The sequence below is a fragment of the Rhea pennata genome, chromosome 2, assembly GCF_028389875.1.
Source record: "Rhea pennata isolate bPtePen1 chromosome 2, bPtePen1.pri, whole genome shotgun sequence".
In the NCBI taxonomy this organism is placed as follows: Eukaryota; Metazoa; Chordata; class Aves; order Rheiformes; family Rheidae; genus Rhea; species Rhea pennata.
The window spans coordinates 50,866,001-50,888,636 of NC_084664.1; the positions used below are offsets into that span (position 1 = coordinate 50,866,001).

General features: G+C 34.0%; 1 protein-coding gene across 11 annotated transcripts in view; it reads right to left on the minus strand.

The window, feature by feature from the left end:
- CLASP2 (cytoplasmic linker associated protein 2) overlaps positions 1 to 22,636 on the minus strand; it is a 145,023-nt gene that overhangs the window by 32,502 nt on the left and 89,885 nt on the right. For 4 of the 11 annotated variants that reach the window (XM_062569481.1, XM_062569485.1, XM_062569480.1 and 1 more), the window contains 6 exons: positions 20,281 to 20,304; positions 17,538 to 17,555; positions 15,494 to 15,595; positions 9,314 to 9,484; positions 8,290 to 8,397; positions 3,189 to 3,295 (listed from right to left, as the gene is read on the minus strand). In XM_062569481.1, coding sequence (XP_062425465.1) covers positions 3,189 to 3,295; positions 8,290 to 8,397; positions 9,314 to 9,484; positions 15,494 to 15,595; positions 17,538 to 17,555; positions 20,281 to 20,304 — 530 coding nt within the window. The remainder of the gene's footprint in view (positions 1 to 3,188; positions 3,296 to 8,289; positions 8,398 to 9,313; positions 9,485 to 15,493; positions 15,596 to 17,537; positions 17,556 to 20,280; positions 20,305 to 22,636) is intronic. The other 7 variants (XM_062569486.1, XM_062569483.1, XM_062569491.1 and 4 more) reach the window with 4 other exon arrangements.

The window sequence follows — 22,636 nt, forward strand, 5'->3', positions numbered from 1 at the left end:
TGCTGATCCCTTAGGATTCCAAATGTAAAAGTAAAATGAATGCTGAGAAGATATACCTTTGATCTAATGTTCAAATTAAATTTACTTGTAAAAATCTGTAAAACTGCGTGAGATAGGATGACAAAAATTGTATTGAACAATAGTTATTTCACTTGATGCATATTACAGAATATAAGAATAAGCTCTAAAATGTCACATTCTACCATTTTAAGTTATTTTGTACTGAATGTTAACAGTAAAATATTAAACTTTTGAAGAAAAAAATAGTTTCTATACCTTAGTCCGTATGTCTCCTAAGAGCTGATAGCAGTAAATTATTAAAGAGAAACAGAGAAATTGAGAACAGGGAAGTAAGGCATAGCAATACTGTGACTATTATATTACTCGTCACTGGCAAACATAAAACCCTACTAAAAATTTTGTTCTTAGCTCTCAGTACCTGATTAGCATATCATGCGTTACCAAAGTTTTCAAAATTTCCAGAGAAATACTACATATCTTCTACTAGTTCTTCACAAAAGAAACCTCTCTGTCAAAATCTTTTTGTCTTATGCAGTGTTACTTGAGTTGGAAGATTTAACATATGCAGTCACAGTTGCTACCTAGATAGGAAACATTCATTTAAATTTTATTTTTCCATCAGCTTCTCTATCTGTCTTTCCATGTAGCTTAATTTCAACATCTAAAATCCTTAAATTTTGTCACTGCAACAATTACTTCTGAAGCCAACGTTTCCTACAAAAAATTAATTAGGTAATGCAAAATTCCAAGTCTTCTATAAAACCCCCCACAAAATCAATATGCCAAAGGCTAGAAAAAGAAAATGCTATAACAGAAAAATACATGCCTTGCAAAAGAACCTTTCTAATCAAACTCTGAAGTTGGAGTAGTTAAAATCCTGTTTGACTACTTAATCAAAGAACTGTAAGTGCTAACTAAGGGAACGTTTTCTCTTAGTTATCATTGTCATTAGTACAGGGTTTTCATTTTTGGTTGCTGAATAACTTAACAGATATCTCAATAGAAAGTGCTTAATACATCACGTAACAAGTAACTGACTCTCAACAGCTCATGCACACATGTGTATGTATGAGAATAAAGGCAGGAATTTAAAAAAAATCACAAAAAACACGAATTTTTTTTTTTTTTTTTTTTAAGGTGACCCTAAAAAGTAAAGATTTACAAAAACAAAAGAAAAAGAACTGACATTTCAAGGATGGCTAGGAAGCCCTTACTTTGGACATTTCCTTATGGACTGCATCAGAGCAATAGGCATAATACGTCCACACCACCATATTGTTGCATTTCATGCCTCCTATATTCAAAATAGTTCTGAGTCTGAGAAATGATGATCCTCTGGCTTGAGTGGTATTACTTATAGTATCTTGGATATCATAAAAATAGCTACGCAATCCAAAATATTTTTGACTTACATGTGTCAGGATGTCAGGACTCTACATTCTACTTAAATAACTCCAAAACCAACAAAGAACAGCCCCCACACACAGTTCTGAGTGGGGGCTCCAGTCTATAGTAGAACAGAAAAGAGCATTTCTAACCAGATTTCTGTCTAAACACAGCCTTCTGTACAGGACAATCTATATACATCTAGAGTACAGTAGGCAATCAGACAAGCTAATATTAAACTACTAAAACTTTCTTACAATAGATCCCAGTTAAAATACACACAAAAATTTCTCTTTATCTGCATGCAAAATAACCTGATAATGTTTTTATAAACATTAATATAAACCAGTTCCTAAGAATTGACTTTATTGCATCAGCAAACCAGGACACATTCAAGTCTCAAGAGCAGTCAAGGCATGGGTTTCTCCTCAATTTCTCTCTCTAGTACATGCTTTGACAAGCTAAAATTTTAATAAACTATGAAGCTGCTAGAAGCACTACAGATAGTCCTTTGTCTAAAAGGAACGTAGATAAATCTATCAGATTTTCAAACTATAGCCTACAGTCTATTCATGACCTGTGGATTGCTTTTCTATTTACCCTATCAAAAGGCAATTAAAAAAAAAGCATCATCCAGATTGGGTTCAAGTTTACTAAAGAATATTACAGATCTTTGCTAAAAACTTTTTAGAAGTTAACAGTTTCAGAAAGGTGAAAAAACTGATCTGCCACATCACAATCTGTGGCACAGAATTTCATTGATGTAATAATCTCTATGCCAATGGAGGTGCACAGATTTTAAAATAATGTGTCAAGACAACAATACTAACCGAGAAACCAATTAATTGCCAAACTTTATGAATATGACTGACTTCTCCACATTCTTTTTCCTTTAAATGGAAGGTTTTTCTTTTCTCTCTGAATTCAGTCATATCTAGGTGTTCTTAAATTTATTAATGTCTAATTTGTAGGTTTTTTACTGGTATTCCAAATAGTCTTTTTGTTATAACAGACTAATAACAAATTCCTTAAAGCACTCTGATAGTTAGATAATAAGTACATACAAATAAGTGACGATATGCAAACAGCAGTCTGCAATACATAATAAAAATTTAGAAAACTCACAGTATCACTATTCTAAATTAATCAAAGAATTCAGTTTGCTGATGTAAAGATCAGACTAGCAAAATATGTAAAGTACACTTGCAGCTCCACTAACAAGGGCACAGAGGAGGAAAAGTCAAGACAACCCTCTTAAGGAACTGTAAGGTTAAGAACGAGAATTGCATAACCAGTTAGAAATTCAGAGTAACATTCTGAAAACAAAACAACTCAAAACCAAACAGAGGAACCACTGCCTGCCAGGCCACCAGCTTAACTGCTCAGCCTCAACTTCACATGTTGTGGGACAGAAAACCTTTAAACTGACAACAGAGCTCTCATCATTCCCAGCTCTGGGAAGCCTACCAACAACTTCAGGCTACCCAGAATTTTGCCTAGCTGCTGTGGATAATTAGCTGCTGGTTAATGCTACCTGCTCAAGCAGCTTGAGCCACATCAACAGACCAGTCCAAGCCTGTCTGCCGTGGACAATGTCTGTTTTTCAAAATTTAAGACTCCCCTACAAAAAAAGATTCCAATGCTGTACAGCAGTAGTTCAGTTTCTCTTTTTCCCCACGTAGAAACAGGTAACCACTGACAAATTATTCTGCATATTTAAATAGATAGATACCAAACATTTTAAGTCTGTGTCCTACTTGAGATAAACGTGAGATTCTTACCAAAGCATCTGCTACTGCTTCTTCCACATCAGAACCTGTGTTCAGGACTCGCATAGCACTAACAGACGATGACAATCTGCTCGACTGACTAATTCCAAAGCCTGTACCTGTTACAACAACAACAACAAAAAGAAATATAAAAAAGTCAATCAGAACAGCAACATAGGAGATTAATCTTACAACTGCTTTAAAAAACCCAAGCAGAAGAAAAGTCTTTGCTGAACATTTTCTGATAGATTATGTAGCAGTTAAAATATTGGATATTTTTATTCTGAAGTATTTAGCGGTGCAGCAACAATATGAACACAGTAAAAACCAAAGAAATTCACCAAATAATCTATTTCAATATCCCACAAGAAAGAAAACAATGTTTTTAATTGAAAGAACCTGGGACAGCCCTTTCTTTTTCCTTTTAATTTACTTATTTTTGACAATATCCACTAGCTAATATACCTTCTTCATTTTGGGTTTTTATTTAGAAAGAAAACAAATAGAATAGGAAGGCTACTGAGAGTTCCAATTAGAAAACTACATGCATAAAAAATGCTCTACAAATACTGAAAAATGTAAAACTTCTAGAAACAGAAAATCCTTCAAGTAAAAATAAAGTGATTACTGTTAAGAAAAAAAGGAATAACATGGTGGAGGGATGGGAAAATCTAAAACATATATACATCTAGCTGGATTATTGAAAACACAAAACTAATTAATGCAAATGCTTTTTAAAACTGAACTATGAGGATAACCAAGTGGATGGAAAAAAAAAATCCAGGACGACTGCACAGATGACAGCAAAGTGTACTCATCCTTCACCTGTAGCCCCATAAACATCAGGAGCGTAGAGGGCACCAGTGGATCTGGAGTGATGTCTGGAAGCTGCAATAACAGGATCATATAAACCCTATCTATTACTATGGAGTCAAAATACTGCAATAGTTGCTTAGATGAACAAAAGAATATTTATCAAAGAGATTCAGCTTTAGCACAAGAAACTGAATGCTACAAAAAAGAAAAAGCTTCAGGAAAGCTCTTCAATTACAGAACAGATAGGCTTGTGTATACTGGGCATCTCATGCTTCTAAAATTTAATTTAAACAATTAAGAGCTGATTAAAAGCAAGTACAGATTCAAAGAAGAAAAAACAGGCAGACAGGTGCACACACAGAACCCTCAGAAACATATAAAAAAATTACCCTGACAATGTTTTTACACTGCAGAGTTAACCCAATCCTCCATACTTATGTTGGATAACCAGAGCTCATGTACCAATAATCTGCAAAAACTGACTATTTTACAGAATTACAGTACTAGCAGCTGACATTTCGCATTAACTAGTTTTTCCTACATGCAGGCAAGTCAACCTCAGTAAAAAATCACTACTTTGTAGATGAAATTTAATTACTACATTTTAATTGAAATTAATGTAAAATTTCACAAGTTTTTTGTTTAAAACACTAAAATGTGAAATGCAGACATATATGCCACTTGTCACTATAGCTCATTAGAATTCTTTAAAGTAATGGAAATTGGGAACCAAACATCCTTAGAGACTTTTGAATAAAACTGCATATTCTTCTCCTCCTCCTGGCACTCGTATAAAACTGTTTTTTTAGAGATCCTAAAGAAGTTCACTCCTATTGCTACTATTTTCTTCGTTTAACCAGTTTTTAAATTCAGCGTGTTTTTTTTGACAAGCCAGCTTCCTTCTCCAGTTCACTTAAAATACAATTCTACAATTATGTAGATGAAACTGGTTTTGCCATTTTTAACTGAATTCAGGTGTCCATCTACAACATCAATCCCAAATACAAATTTGTAATTTAGTAATTAACTTAAGCACGATTACTTATCTTCTGGACACAAAGCAGTAAAAATATAAATCAGGAATTAAGTGAATCATCCTGTACTCTGATTAACATATGCAATTTAAGAGTGATTTGAATCAAATAAACCTAAGCTGGACAGAATCATGCTTGTTCACCTCTTCAACTGAATGAACTCCAAAGTGATCTTGAGCCCTGTAAAGGTCCAGGAAATTACACTGTTTTTTCATTTGAAGTGCCCTACTACTTACATGAGATTTAACAAAGTATTTTTTGTCAGACTACTCATGCATGAAGTTGTTTAGCTATGGATTTTTTTTTTTTGTAAATAGTACTTTATGGAATACTTGTTTCTTTAGAAAGTATGTCTCAGCAAGAAAATGGAGACAGGAAAGAGTATGCCAGATTATGAGCAGAGAGAATGATAGGGCTTTGAATACAAGTAATAAGGTGATAATCTGTAATAATTTTCCATCAACAAACCCTCAAAATTAAAGATACAATTATGCTTACAAATGTCAGATATAATTTAAGATGACCCTGTCTCCATAAATACCTCAAATGTGCAAGAAAAATTTCTAAGACAGTGAAAGGAAGCACTATATTGGATCAAATAGATCTAATTTCAAGGAATGTTTTTGAAGAATATTCTTTCAACCCCCTCAAACAGCAGAGGGTGTCCAAGTATTTACTTTTGTTTTTGTTTCGTTTTATAAAAGATGACTCAAAATAAGGATTACTTTAAAAATAATTAAAAAAAACTTAAAATAAGGTATTTTTTGGCTAAAATATAGAAGTTATCCTAGTCTGATATTTAACTCTCACTCTATATAAGTGATAAGCAGCTCCATATAAATTACAAATCATTTGCTTCTCTGAGTGGCTATATCTCCCACTTCACAATTTTATACCAAGATGTGAGACTACAGAAATATTCATACAAACATATATAGGGAAGCAACTATGTGACATTTGGGTCAGACTGGCCCAAAAGGGCACAGTATTTGTGCACAGAAAAAATTTCTGATGAGAACCAGATATGGTATAAACGACATTTCCCCCCAACTATGTAAAATTGTCTAGTTGCAGATACAGAGTTGTATTTGCCTAACCATTCCATCTTTTACTTCTACTCCTGGCAAATACATTAGTGTCTTAATGGAAGTTAATTACACCCCATAAGACAAAACTAGTACAACAAAACACTGAATGACAGTTGAAATTCATCAAATTAGAAGTGATAAAACAAGAAATCTTATTTATTTCAGGTACAATTATTTTTATTAACTTCAGATTCCTATACACACTATGTTGCGTTTTTTGTGCTATCAAACACCACTATCTATTGTATTTTTACAGGTTTTTGTTCTGATATACGAACATAGAAATAAAAAACTCCATCAATAACAATAAAATCTCAAGTAGCATCCACCCCAACAACCCAACATTCATAATCATTATGGTGTTAATTTAATATAGATTTCTTAAAATAATGAGCAGATAACTGAAAATTAAATGTACATCAGATCTTACATGCATGCAACTGAATTTAAGCTACAGAGTGGCAAAAGAAGCACTAAAGGATCTGAAAAATATTGTTAAAAAGATACATATGCAGTACAACACAATCGGCCAGCTGTGTTTTAGTAAAAGATACGAGTTTAATAATGGAGCTTGCAGAATGTCTGGATTTAATTTGATTTCCCAATTAAATAGCATCTGTGTAAGTTAGCATTAGGTATTAAAGCAGCTTTCATTCAATTAATCCATACTTTCCCAATAAAACCAGAGCTGACAGGAAGTACACTGCCTTAACAGACCACAGTGAACTTCCAATGCTGATTAGGAATACACTCGACTGCCTCAATTTGAGCTAGAAACCAGAGATTTACTATTTTCAGAATATGTTAAATGGCTAAAATTGCAATGCCCTTAATTGCAAACTACACTTAAACATGAAGAAACAGAGAAAAGGGATGCATACTGAAGGCTACCTCAGAAAAGGTAACTCCAGAAAAGATCAGTTTTAGCCAGTCTTGCAGAGACAGTTCTGCATTATAGAAGCAATCAAAAACACACAAAATCTGATTTTTTTTTTAATCAAAATGAGCTACCAACGTTTTAGCAACCCTTAGAAAGATACTTGGAGACGAGCAATTTCCCTAATTCCTTAGCCTATAGTATGTTATAGTAATTGTAAGCTATTACTGTTCCTATGCCTCATTTATGTTTCAGAATCAGGTACTAGCTTAATCATCTTGCACAATCTTGTGTCTGGCCAATAAACTGAAATATTAAGTGAAAATGAAACTTTTGCTTATAGTAGTTCTAGGAATAAGGACTGGAAGTGGCTATACGGATATGAAACTTTAATAAAAGTTTTCAAATCCTCTTTTTTATCTAATCTAATGAAATATCATACTATAGTTACTTATCACTGCTTTTATACAAGATTAAAAGCAAACTTCAAAAGCATGTTCTGATTCATTTGCTTGGATACAGACCTCACTACTTCCTTCACTTATTACTAGAAAACATAAAGCAGCCTTAGAATACAGTTCTGCTTCATTAGATTGGGCCTTTATCTGCATTGTCATGTTTACTTGCTTTAAATTATAAGTTATTGTTATTATTAAGTATATAAATAAGCATATTATATGATAGATATGCATAATAAGCATAAATAATAAGTATAACATTAACCTAAGTTGTTATTCCTTTTTATGCATTGTACAGTGCAGCAGTACAGCCATGGAGACAAAATTAAACCTGTTTTATTCTTATACATCAGCAAAATCATTCACTGATTAGGGAGTCATTTTCAATATTAACAGATATCAGATTAACAGCTATCGAAACAGGGAAAAGTGGGGCGATGACAGCCAAACTATACTCTCTGAACTAGTTGGTCCAATCAATGAGAAAAGCATTATCTAACCATACCCAAGCAATGAATACTGTAATCTCAAAAAACAACAACAGCAAGAAAACACACAAAACTTTGAAAGGGCAGAATTGTCCTTTCAGAGTCTATCACGCATCTTTGGGGACTCTGGGTATTTAAGATAAGACTAGTATTAGCAAAGCATTTATTTTTTTTTCCAGTGTGCAACCCATTTGCACATTGGCCAATTCTCCAAAGTAAATAGCGAGTGAGCCAAAGAAAGGGAAAATAACGGTGGCTTGCCAGAAGCTAAATGAAGGAGGCATGGGTTCATTAGGTGCAGATAATGAAGGGCAAAGACAGCCATGCACAACAAGGGGCTCTGAGTACTTACCAAGGGGTGGAAAAGAGCGGACAGGGCTCGTGTCCCTGCTACTTTCACGGCTGGCCTCCCGACTGCACCCCTGACTCACACTAGGCCGAGGAATGCGGCTGCCTCGTGCTAGTATGATTCAGGGTACAGACAAACAGCAGCACAGAAGGGAGAAGACATAAGAAAAGTTGCAGTTTTAATGCAATCCTATTTTTCAGTAAGATCAAAGATGTTTTTTCTAAGAAAAGACACTGTATTATAAGGAGTAACTGTTTTCAGATACTTTGTCGATTGTGATGAATACTGTACAGCTAGAAATGTGAATTTACCAACTCTTTACAGAATGACTGAAAGACAACTGGAAAAGATGGAGAGGAAACAAACAATTAAAAATACAGACACAGCGTAATTAATCGAGAAATTGTGCTCAAGTTCTAGTTAATTGAAACATCAGTAATGGAAATGAAAAAACCCAGCTTTCAAAAAAGAAAAATATATAGTTAATACAGTTAAAGTAAAATCAAAATACAAAAACAGTCACACCACTGAAATCAACCAATATTTTTCAATAAAGTGTAATCAGGTTATACCACAAGATTTAGGAAGCATGATATTCACCTTTGCATAACAGTAGTATACATACATGCACGCACATATGCAGATGACACATAAAAGAAATTATTAATTACTTATTAATTCATCTTAATTACTTAATTATTCATCTTTTCAAAATACTATCACACATATTTAATGGATATGGGTCATTTGGAGATAGGAATAAGAAGAGAAAAGCAGGAAAGAGAAGGAAAAAAATGAAGACAGGTTAAAAAAAATACTGCAATCTGACAGGAAAAAAACAAAAGTTTTACCTTAAATGTCAGTGTGATAAGTGTCTAATTTATCAAAGACTAGTCTCAGACTTTAGGCAAATTTTACGTTTTCGTCTAGATGTGTTCTAATTCTACCACCCACCTGTAACTAATTGAGAGTCATAGGTATTCACACTTAAAGATCTATAAAGAAACAGCTATTTAGCAATTCTTACCTACTGACAATCTAGAAGGACTAGCTTCTCTACTGCATCCCTGACTTCGTGGGATTTTGCTTCGTTTTTGTGCAGCTGCAGGATTCACTAGCACTCTCTGAACCCCTGTGTTCATAGTGGAAAGTGTAGTTGTTGTCAAAACTCTTCCAGGAGATCCAGATCTACTGCCAGCTGAAGGCAAAACAAATAAATATAAGTAACAGCACAGAACAAGTTTTAAAAAAAATGATTAAAATTATAGGAAAGTGGTGGCAGATTGAAATGATCTGGAAGAACTTACAAAGTAAAGATGTGAAAGAGTAACTGGTACAAGGTCTTAAAGCATTACATACAAGGTAGATAGAATTATCAATTCAAGTCCAGAAGCACCTGACATGACATTTAGTACTACATATGCTCAAGAAAACATAAATAATATTTCTAGTATTCACAAACAGTTCTAATATCCCTGATACAAAGATCGGCTTGTTTACTTTCTAAGCTACATGGCCTCAATAGATTAAAAAAAAAGAAAAAAAAAGAAAAAAAAAGAAAAAAACCCAAGACCCCCCAAAACAAAAACCACCTACACAACCCCTGCTAGCAAGCAAATGTCCCTCTTTAAACCAGCCATTCCAAGTTCCTTCAGAGCAACAATTATCAAAAAACAATTTATTATTTTTCCTAACATTTAAACTCTTTTCCTGTACTTTTTAAAGTGTTCAAACACTACTCTTTCAGAAGCTAAATCTAAGCGTCTCTGAAGACGATGGAAACATTCACATTCACTTATGTGGAAGTTATTCCATAGATTCAAAGGAAGCTTCTTTTAATTAAGCAAGCGCTAAAAAAAAATTGATCAATACATTGTATTTAACCATCTTACTTTCTTATTAATCAAAACTATACATTTTAAAAGTACAATAATTGTTCGTTTCAGTACATGGTACCTGCTACCAGGAACTGGTCACTGATCCCTAAATCACCTCCACACTGTGATATTCCAGTTACAGAGAATTTAACTTCTAAGATCTAATGAACAATCCATTCCTCTCTGTATTTATACCACCAATTCATACAAATATATTAATTACTTTTTCAAGCTACAGAATTTAAATGGAAGTCTAACCATTTAAAAAGCAAAATCATTACTTTAACCAAAAGTTAGCTACATGACAGATATGAAACTTTAATAATCCTTTAAACATAATCAGTAACTGTATGACCACAGCTCTTCTATCAGGTCTATAAGCTTATCATGCAACATCTCATGAGAGTTTCATGGAACACTTATGTAAGGACCATTGGTAGCAATTAAAAAGCAAATATACTACCAGGAAAAAAAAAGCCACAAGCATGTTTAAAAAAAGATAAGCTGATTAAAGCTTGACAATATGGGAGGAAAAAGAAAATCAAAAAAAAAAAAATCAAATAAAACGTGCTGGGTGGACAGGAGAGGACTAAAACCATGTACCATGCATATACTTTCAGATTCATTGTTTGAATTCAAACTTGAAATGATTATTTAGCAAAATGCTGTTTTCTGAACTATGGATCTATTCAGCAGAAATGATATGTGCAATATTGTACAGCCTGGAAACAACAACTGAGAAAACTAGTGGGAACAATCTACAGAATTGGTGTGGTGTTCCGCAAAAATTAAGGGTTTTGACGATTTCTTCCTATTACAGCTTTTCAACTTAGACCTCATACTGCTATACCTCTGTCAGCCCCCTCTCCTTCATGTTTTGTATGTTTTCAGAAAACAGTAAAATATTGGAAAACTGTTCACCATACCAGAGACTCTTAGATTTTCTTAAATAGCTTATCAAACCTGAAAATTTGCCGTTCTCAAAATATACTGATGGAATGCATCTTCTCACACTACCTTTTTTTTTTTTTTTTCATTTTTTAAATCTTTTCATCTGGCTGACCCACAGAGTGCACCCCAATAGCCTAAATACACCAAAAGAAGCTTAACACCCTGAAAATATTGCCCATACCATTGTTGATACTATGAGCAGCAGCAGATCTGAAGAACTGAAGCTAACTTAACAATAAAAGAGGAGGAAGTTACTGAAAAGGTATGCCAAACTGCCCAGTGTCCCACATCACTGCCTGCTCAATAATGAACACATCAGATTAGATCAGTGTGGAGTATGGAGAAGTGCGCCAGAATTTCTGCTGAATAGGATCCTTCAATGAGGTATGTAAACTGGTGATCAAACAATGATGTACACACAAATTCTGTAGACTCTTACCACCAATGGGATTAGCAGACTGTGATCCTGAACAAGTGTAAAGGCAGGATTAGGGTAGGGGTTTATAATCCATGAAGAGGGAAGGAGCAGAGCAGATTAAAAATGGATGGCAAATGGAAATAAGAAAGCTTTAGTCATTTCACACAGGAAAAAAGCCACAAGGGAGTTATGCTAAAGCAGTGCTTTTAAGTAGCTTCCATAGCTGAAGTACTAAGCTCAGATGCTATGTACAAAGCAGATGAAGCAAAGCTGCACAAGCAAATCGCAATTCTTCAGTTTGCTAATTAACAACTAGGTAATACTGAAGAATTAAATTTCAATTAAACATGAAACTGTAGCCTTTAAAATTACTTTAAAAGAATATCAGATTGTCAACAAAAAAGTTCAGTAGCTGAACAAAAATTACACGCAAGGCCAAAACATAATTTTTGTTTGAGACGGACAGTAAAGGAACTGAGCTGCAGGTGGGGTGAATGACAAAAGAAAACTTTCACAATGGCATATTTGAAAAGACTTGCATATAATTTTTTTTTCTCTTTTATAATTCATCTGACTTTTGTAAATAAGAATTTGTTTCCATTCAGAAATTTTGTTCTTTTTCTTTGAATTAAAGTTGTTACATAATTGTAGCACACCTTGCTGAATTATCTGAAAACCAAACAGAATGGAAAAAGAAAAAAAACAGAACAATTTTTTCCATATACAAAAATAAAATATTGTAGTATGTGGACTGTGTATGTATTTATTATATGTCACAATTTAAATAGAGCGGTATGAAAGGGCTTCTAAAGTCCTAAACCAAGTATTTTTGTAAAAGGATTCAAATTTGCAAGTCTTTCACATAATGATCTTTAAACAGAAGCACAGTTTTAACCCTACTTTTACAAAAGCATCTGCAGTACAGTGGATTTAAGAAATACAAGCTAAATCTAATATAAAACCTACTCTTAGTGGAAGAAGTAAAATAACCCCCCTTATGAAAACTCTGAGTATCCTGCTCCCAACAGTGCTGTGAAATCTTTCATTTACATAAAAAAGCATCACCCAAATAGCAGGCATTCAGTGCAGGACAATTCCCCTTCACCTGTCTATTTGTATTTGCCCTGTTTATCTTCCTTAAAACATCTCAGAATTCTTATTCTCCCCCACTGTATAAGGAGTTATCTGAAGGCATCAGTTCTTAGCAGAAGTTGTGGTAAAAAGCTAAAAAGATAATTTCATGTATTTAATTTTCACAGATCACATGTCAAGGCATCTAGTTATTTCAGCAGCAGTTCAACTCATCTCTTTAGACAAATACTATGAGAAATGAATCATCATAAAAAAAATCCCATCAGTTGCATTTTTGCAAATAAAAGTTCCCCTTTTTATTTCTCTGAATACGCAGTCAGTTATATTTATGACATATGACAATGATAGTCACAGAAGTCTTAAATTACTAAATTTTCACACCCCTGAACAGCTTATTAACCATCCTAACTTGCTAAGATTTTAATCACATTCTTCAAGGTACTAGGTTACTTTCTAAAAGCTTATTTCAGAACTTCCCTAATACTAATTAGTAATATTACAAATATTGCTCACTATTTTTCCTAAAGTGAAAAAGTGATTTGATGGGACTGTTAGTTTTTTCTTCTCCTAAATTATTTATTTTTTGTGTATGATATTCTAAAAACAATACAAAAAGTTTCACAGCCTTTGTGACAGAATTTGTTACAGACGATAACTGGCTTTATGTGCAAGCTCTCATCCCATAAAATTTGTGAGACTAGAGCACTACCTAGGAAAAACAATGAAAACATTTATTAGGTTTTTTTGCTGCTTAAAGTATCTGAATCTTTCTGTTCAGATTTTTGAAAGTTTTATTTCACAAAATCTGCAAATACTGAATCAACTTTGATCCAACTGTATTTGATAGAAAATGAAATCTGTCACGGAAGCAACATGAAGTCCTCTTAACAGGAAATCCCAAACAAACTCTTCTCAGATTATTGACATTAACTACCTTTGGTACTTTTTTGAACTCTAAAGTCATTCTAGTTATGATAAATGCAGTCACTGATAAGATAAAGGTCTCTGCCACTAAATGCAGAATTAAGGGGTTTTATTAAAATAAAGAGAATAACGTTTGGCATAGGGCAATAATTAAACTAGAAAATTTTAAATCTGTGTAATTTACTGACCTCAAAACATTACAGCTGTATAAACTACAAGAGTGGTTAATTTTTCTTAATGTCAGTGTTCATTTTTCTTCATTTAATTTAATGTCACTGTTTTTCATTTAATTCAGGCATTTAAGGCACTTCATTTCTAAAAATTGTATTTAAGTAACAGCTATCTTAATTCCAAAGGTGAACTAGTTATCAATGCAACAGTGAAAACTCCTGTTTGTACCAAAAAAGTAAATCTTTAAATGCAAAACTAACAAAGCTGAAATCTCCTGCTGATACAGACTACCGATTTAACATAGTGCACGTGTCTGTGTGTGTATATATATATTTACATATATAAAATACACATATATATTTACATACATACATATATGTGTGCACGTATATATATACACACACATACATACACACACATCTGTACATCTTTATCCATTCTTAAATTGTGTGTTAATGCCTAGAAAATTGGTGTGTTTTCTGAGGGCTCCAAAGTCATTTTCTGCAGAATTAAACTTCAGCAGATTATGTCCTTCGCTCTGCTGAGAGCAGCTGTTCCTTGTGTAACTGAGGTGGCAGAAAGACCCCTGTATATTCACCCCGGCCTGTTCTGGCAGTCTGGAATACTACCCTGCATCCTTTTTGATACAAAACTCTAATATCCCAGTTCCTGTTGACAGAAGCTTACATATTGGCTGGACATAAAACTGCATAGGTGAAGCTCATTCTGCCATCTCAGCTTGGAAAATAGTAAGTTTGAGGTAGCTGGGACAGAGATGAGAGTAGTAACATCTGAGAACACTGCAAGTATGTTAGTCAGATGTCTCCTAGAGACCCCAGACACATGGACAAATTGCCATAGATCAGCCAATGCACCACTAACATCACCACTTGCTCACAAGTGTTAGGTAATTCTGTCTTTTTAATTAAGGATTGAGAACTAAGCCAATCATTTTGCACTTTTTGTGGTTTAGAGAATACACATAGAAAGTTACTGTGGATCAGCTGCCATACAGTAATTTGTTTGTTTTAACTCTTTGACATCAATATAAGCTAAGTAAGAAATTATAAAGTTTGGGTTTCATATTTTCACTCCGGAGAAGAGTTAAGTAAAGGTAATGGCTATAAAATAAAAAGGAGTGAACAGCCTACAGTTAAGAGTACGGCTTAGCTTAAAATGAAAACAGGTGCTTCTGATTAAAAAATAGGACTTTTTGTAAAATCAAAACTTAGGTTTTACAGGTAATCCTGAAGACACCATCCAGTCTATCTACTTTTCCTTATTGCTTGGCCATGTGTTATATCTAACTGATACAGAAGTTTCCTGGTGGTATGGAATTTTACTTGGTCAGAAGCTTACTGGCCTTTTCTTGGAAACCAGGGGAATAGAAGTGAGGGTATCAGTAAAAGAGAGGCAGAAATGGGGGGGGGGGGGGAAAGAATGTTGAGAAGTTATAATTGAAGACAGAATTTCTCTCTAAATTTCATTTCCTATTATGCTGTCTAATTTAATTGGCAAACTACAGTGGAACCTAGTATTTTACCCAAAGAAAAACAACATAAATTAGAAAAGCATGCAAATACCACTGACCCAAAACACTGAAAAAAATACCTTCATTTTGGTCTGGCGATGATGAACCTAAGGCACAGAACAACAACTCAGTATGCAGCTTCTTTTTTTAAAATTAACTTTGACTGTAGCCATTGGTCAATGAATATATGCTTAAACATTTGGCCTCTTTATTGAGTGTAACTGACAAACAGAAAATACATACGCTGAGACTGAGAGACCACTTTGGTTCTACTTCGTCCTCTGGAATCCGTTTTAGAATTTCCAATACCAACAGATGGTGTTGAAAGCTTTGTTCGTACACGTCCTATGAAATAAAAGTGATGTCAAATCAATGTTTCTACAGTAATGTGGAAAGCAAAATATCAGAATTATTTACTCGTATTTTATTAACCTTCTGTACATAACCATGAAGCATTACATAACTCAATAAAGATGCACTTGAGATAATTAGAAGAAATTTGAAAACCTTTGAGGATTTAACAGTTGAAGGATCAAAATACTTCTCTAATTCTATATGCTTCAGTAAGGAACTCGCACATTACCATTTAAACACCCTGAACTAGCAAGTGGCTTCCTACATAAATAGATTGATTTTACTACAAAAGGGAATCCTGTTAAATAGATATAATAGGCAATGGGTGCTACTAATGTAGTAAGTACAGTCATCTCACAATTACTTGTGCTTATAATTCTACTTTTGTTATCATAAAACAACAAAAATAACCTTGATTATCTTTTGAACGGGGTTCTAAGAACTCTTCCTAACATCATTCTTTTTAGAGAGCTAAATACTAACTTTCCTATTATTGACAATTCTACCGCTTTCCTGGCTGTGGATATGGTCATGTACAATTCTACAGGATTTCCCAAGACATTTACAGCATCTTGCACAGATCACTTCAGTAAAATTCAGCACCAGCACGAAATAAGGAAATCCTACTCTCCTCAACAGATGGGAAAACTGATGAACAGAGAGATTACAGTATCTGCAACAGAAAAAATTCACTTCTCTGAAATGTCAGTCCATCTTGTATTTGGGTTAAACCTTTGTGCATTACTGGTCATGTTCCTCACAACGGTCAGACAGTATGATGAAACTACTAAAGAAATACAGACCTCAGTTGGATGAATGACAAGTAAAAAATTATTCCTAAAAGCAAGTACTAAAGTTTCGTACTACATTTCCTAAGCCAACCTCTCAACCAACAGAAAAACAAACCAAAAACAAACCAAGCAGTCTGACCATAATTTTAAAAGTTGCAATAATAAAACCCCCAAAGCTCATACAGCATGGATCTAGTTTAGCAAGTAATCCAAATTTTAGAACAGCAAAATTTGAACGTTCTCCAGATGTATAAAGTCAGTATCTGACCAAGAAGAACTAGACACAGACTTTTACATAGTGCTAGCTTCTTTAGGCTTTCCACGGCAGAATTTGGAGATCAATCAAGTTAGTATTATTCATTCAAGAAGAGGGAATAGCCATGGAAGAGAGTCTATTAAGAAGAGAGTCAGAATAAAGGAGGTTATTCACTAAATTACATAAAAAATTATGTGCTAGCAACACTGGTTTAAGTTAATTAGTCCAGACTCACTAGTTATCCCTGTGCAATGGCAATGTTTTCCCACTGAGGGCTGTGAGACTGCAAGGCATGTAATTGTGTTCAGAATTTGGCCTCAAAATGTAAGAATACAGAGTGCCACTATTCGGATACTGTGTTAAATTATCACTTGCAATCTGGTTCAGTTTTAATCAAAGTAAAAAAAAGTTTTGTATTTGTGAAGCAAAGGAATTGTTAATTCACTTAGAGTATCAACATTTATTCTCTAGATGATAGGTATAAATATTTTAATAGCATATTGAAAACAAATTCCCAAGTCTCAGAGAGATGAGTAATAGTAGCACCTGCTTCCCAGAGCATGAACACATTTGATGAAGTTTTGTGCGACAAGATTTGCTTATTTAAAAAAAAAAGCTCAAAACTATAAAGCTCCTACATTTTTCACACTAAAAATGTTAAGCAATGATGCTTCTACTGCAGATGAGAGCTTGAGAATTAAAATCATAAAGCAAAATAATGTTTAAAATGCTACATGACAATCAAGTATTAGAAGCACAAGCCATATGAAGTTATGAACCTGCACAAAGCCCCAGAAAGACCAAATTCTACTTTTAAAAACTTAGTCCGTATCAATGAAAACATGAAGCTGAAAATATTAGCTATTCTAACAGAATATTTTCTTACCATCTTCAGAAGCTGTTCCTAAATAGAAAAAATAATAAAATACATGATATTCTGAACAATAATATTTCTCTTAAAATCCCTTTTTGAAATTGATAGTTTTATGAGTCTCAGATCTTATCAAGTTAAGAAGAGGTCTAACGCACTTGTATTGCAATTCCATCTTTGAAGCGAAGTGGAATATCAACAGATAGGAATACTACACATCGGTAGTGATTTACAGGAATACAGTATGCAGCATTGTATTCTAAACTTGTTATAAAAATATTGAAAAAAATCAATAGGAAAAATCTGTATGAGATCAAGTCAACTAAATGACATGTCCAGATCAAAAGAGATATTTATTCCAAATATTCTAATGCAAGCTCCTCTGAAAATATAAAAAACACTATTATAAATTATCCTTGAGAAAAACAAAACAGGAGGACAGTGTTTCACAAACTGGACACAGATAATTTGATGGAAACTGTGAGAAAGAAGGATTTATTTGAATCAAGTCCATGATGATTCTGAAAACCTACACACGAGATCAAGTTTTGCTCAGAGAAGTTGAGCTTGCTGAAACCAGATCACTCATGAACAAGTATGCCAAGTTTATAAAGATTTGCCATATGATAAAAATGAGTTAAACATGATTCAGTTTGCTGACATCAAGACATAAGAATTGATGTCCTAGTACTCTCCTCTCTTGCAGCTCCTTTGAAATACAAATCTAATTATGAAGAAAGATATTTTATTGTTATACAAATTGTCAAATACCTCAAAATCAAATGGTAATTCCAATTTTTTCAGTCTAATACTGTTCTTACCTTGTAAAAGAACTATAATAATTAAAACATCTCTTAGTGTATTCCACTAGCCTAAACTTAACCTTTCCAGCAAATCTGGCTATGACTTCTTCCATACATTCTTCAGGATGTAATTGCTACCAGCCCCCTCTAAATCTTGAGTCAGTGTAAATTTTAATACACAGAAAGCATTTTACATAAATAGGTGTGTAGAAATGCCTCAGCTTACCAAACCAAAATTGCCAGTTTGCATGTAACTTCCCTTCCCACCTCGCAATCAACAAAAGAGCACAATGTCCTTCCCTACGCGGGCCCTGGAAGGCAGCTAGATCTGCGCTACGGCTAAGCCAGTCTAACAGGGGAGCTGCTGGTTCTGCTTCTCCTTCCCCCATCCTCGTGCCAGCATCTAAACAGCTAAAGGCGCTCTGATTTCAGTGCAGTGAACTAAATAACAGATTATTATTTTTTGTTTTTACAAAATCAGTTTTCCAAAGTTTGTTTCCCTAAGGTGATTCACAGTGAAGTATTACAAAGCACTCATGGAAGAAGCAGTGAAAATACATGGCCAAAATAGGTGAGGGAAGGAGAAACAGACAATTCTTCCTCATGGTGGTAAGATTAAATCAACTGTATCATAAATCTATAGCCTGGAAGTCAAGATGTGTTCTTTCATCCCTACAGGTATCTTGTAGGAAGAGTTTATTGGCTCAGTCACTGGTATATCACTCCCTCCACTATTTTCAGACAAACATACAAGACACTCAGCCTGAACAAAAGGAACAACCTATACATTCAGCCTTATGAACCTTTACTGTTTGTGACGATACACAAAAGCTCAGGGTAAATGTTTAGTACAGCTAGAGATAAATCCTACTATATGCAACACAAGAAAATTCGATATGGAAGTGAGAAAGACACTGTGATACTGCACAAAAAATCTTGTTTTATGAAAGTGGGGTGGCTACCTGCAATATTTGCTCAACCTCTGCTCAAATTCTTCCAAGAAGTAGCTAAAGAGAACTTCCTATTATTTCCATCTACGTGCACACTTAATATAATTATTTTCTCATCAGACTTGATAATCCATGAAAGGAAATGTAACATTTTCTTTGTTTCCAGTAAACGACTTGTTCTTCTAAATATACTAGGAAATTGTTAAAATACATGTAGCAAGAATTATTTAATAAGTAGCAAACATAACTGGCTTTTAAAGCATTTCCCAGTCATAATTAGAATTATCAGACATCAAGCTGGGGCTCAGCTGATTTCTGATATAGGAATATCCTGATATACTCACACACCTGAAACAGACTAACAACTGCTGAGAAGCTGATTCTGAACTGCTTGGCAATTGCAATGCAAATATATGCCTACTCCCTAAGAATGTTTAATACAATGAATTAAGGAAAAAGAGTGCTATAACCCAGCTGGGATACTTGGTAAGCTATTTAAACAGATAGGTATTCTTAGTAAACTCTTTTTAAAATAGAATTACATTAGCTTAGAGAGTTTACAGGTACTTAAGGTAGCTAGATTCTAGATTTTGGTAGGCGCACTTTTTAAAAGAGACTATTTTAGTTTTATTTTAAGAATCCTAATTACTTTGTCAAGAACCTTCTGCCAGTCTGGAAAAAAAAATAAATAAAATTTGTCTTTATAGGTAAAACTAAAACACGATGGAACTACAGCTAGTTATAAAGGGTTCAATAACTCTGTAATTCAGTGCAAATTTTTAAAATGGAAATAACATCCAATTTCCCAATTAATCATCCAAAGAATACTGACAAATACAGCAATAGAACATTACACATACTAAAGTATCGAGATTATACAGGAATTAATGAAAATGGTATAGAATTTGTTAATTAACAGACAAATGTATTAAACGTCAAATATTTTACATAGAAGATTGTAACAATACTTATTAGGATTAGAGGGCAGACTAAATAATTTCTTACCATCCATCTTGTCAGAAGTATCCTCTTTGTTGAAAAAGCAAGCAAAGAAACATGGAAAACTTAGTGTGTTAGAATAAAGGTGTTCACAGCAGAGTCATAAAACATTAATCAAGGAAAATACATTAATATTAAATACTGCAGACATATGTCTATCTAATTCATGTATGTATAAGCTAACTTAAATAAAGTTAGTTTCTCCCAGTCCAACATACACAATTACAAAATGAGGTACAAGTCCCAAGTCCCTGCACAGGGATGTAGGATTTTTCCATATTATCCAGATTTGAGCAAACCCTTAGAAAATTTATTAAATGTTTCATACTTGGTGTTCACCAGTTACTGACTCATCGATACATGTTTACATCTTTGCTGTACCACAACATTTCTATTTCTTATGAAATTTGGTACTCAGCATGAAGTCTCACATGGACTAACAGACTGGAAGGGAAAAGACAGCACAATAAAGACAGAAGAAAAACAAAACAAAGTTTCACTGGAGTTTGAAAGCATTAAAGAATCATCAGTTCAGCTGATCAGTTCAGGCAAGGTATACATACTCCGATAATAACAATCAGAAGTAAAACTGAGTACCACTGCAATATTTAATGTGAGGCATATATAACCATAGCTCACATCTCCTCAAAAAGGACATCAATAATTAGTGATCCCCAAGCTAGTCAACATTTAGAATAATTAAAGCACAGAATGTCCTTCTGATTCTAGAACAGTTTTAAAAGCAAAAATATATATTGATAAATACAATTGCAGCACAGACAAGAGTTCTTGTATTAATAATAAAAAGTGACAGGTAGGGTAATTACAGTTTACTATCCTCACGAATTTAGGGTCCTCCAAAACTCTAAGTTTTACTACTGCTTAAGCTAAAGATGGATGGTTCTCTTTAAGTAAATGTGAAAATATATGTAAGCTCCAGAGGAAATAATGTTACTTATTTTGGCATTGACTAACATCTGAAAAGATGAGGAATGCATTACACAACAACCACCAAGTACATTTTCCAGGTCCTTCTAGTATGACAGTCAGCATTATCTTGATAATTCTGTCATTTAAGTTACCTTATTTGGGTTTAGTATTAAAAAAAAAAAAAAACAAAACTTTTTTTTTATAAAAAAGTTTACAAATTAGGATATTTGCTATGATGTGTTTATCTTTTCAAAACAAAGAGAAAATAGTATTTCAAGGTGGATTCCATGGTTAACCAATAGCCAAAAAACACACCATATTTACTTTCTCTACATGTTGTAAGATGGGACAGGTATGTATCATTTAGATTACATCACCACTACCAGAAAACTGTTTGAGAAAGCAAACCCCCAATCGAAAAAGCACTGTTCTTTTTGCATGACTCTAAATAAGTCTTGGTCTTCTTGACTATCACTACCCTTACATTATCCATGATAGGATTTGATTTTTTTTTTTACTATACATTGCTAGCACCAGACTATTCTGCTATTTCAATTCAACACTGTATTCTTCTCCAAAAGTATCATGATTATACCCACTTACACAGCAAAACTTTCTAGCTACTCAAATCCTGCAAAAGCCTAGGCTTATTGCCTATTTCTCCCCTCCCTCCACAAGCAACAGAATAAGCTGTTTCTTTATTTCTGTTATCGTCCTACATAAAAATACCACTGTATTTCCTTGAAGACCTCTGTACCTTTCTCAGCCTCTGCTTACAGAACTCTGGGAATGAACTGCAAGTCCATAAGATGTTCTGAAAGAAAACCAGTACTCTAATCAAGAGGTAGATTTCTGCTCATCTTTACAGAAGACCAAAGTAGTCCTTTTATTTCATCAGCATGAAGACACATTACCAGAAAGAGATATCTCTTTCTTCATTTTTCAGATTTTAACGTCAGACTTGCTGCTGCTTCTACCACCACGTTCTAAGTCACTTTACCACGGCTTTCCCATGAGAACCGAATCCCAGCTTTGTCTAAGATTCAGCATGCATGGTGCTGCACACCAAAGCAGACGAGGCAACACACTGATCTTGGAGAATAAACATCCCATCTATTTCAGGCATTTTGACATTCGGTTGGGAGGAAAAGCAGCTCCTCCACTGTCAAGTCATAGCCACAGGCATACCTCCCCCACCAAGCAAGAGAAGCAGCTAACTTTGGTGCCTCTCTCTGATTCACCCTGTGGGCACTAGAGGGCGCCCAAAACCTTAAGTTACAGGCCGATTTTTGAGACTACTTTTAGTCAACGTTGCTAGGCTTACAAATCTAATCCTAGAGTAAAGTGGTGTTCAAACCATTTCAAGAACGCACTAATGAGTATCAACTCATTTCAAATATTTTTAACTTTGAAATTTGAATTAAAAAACACA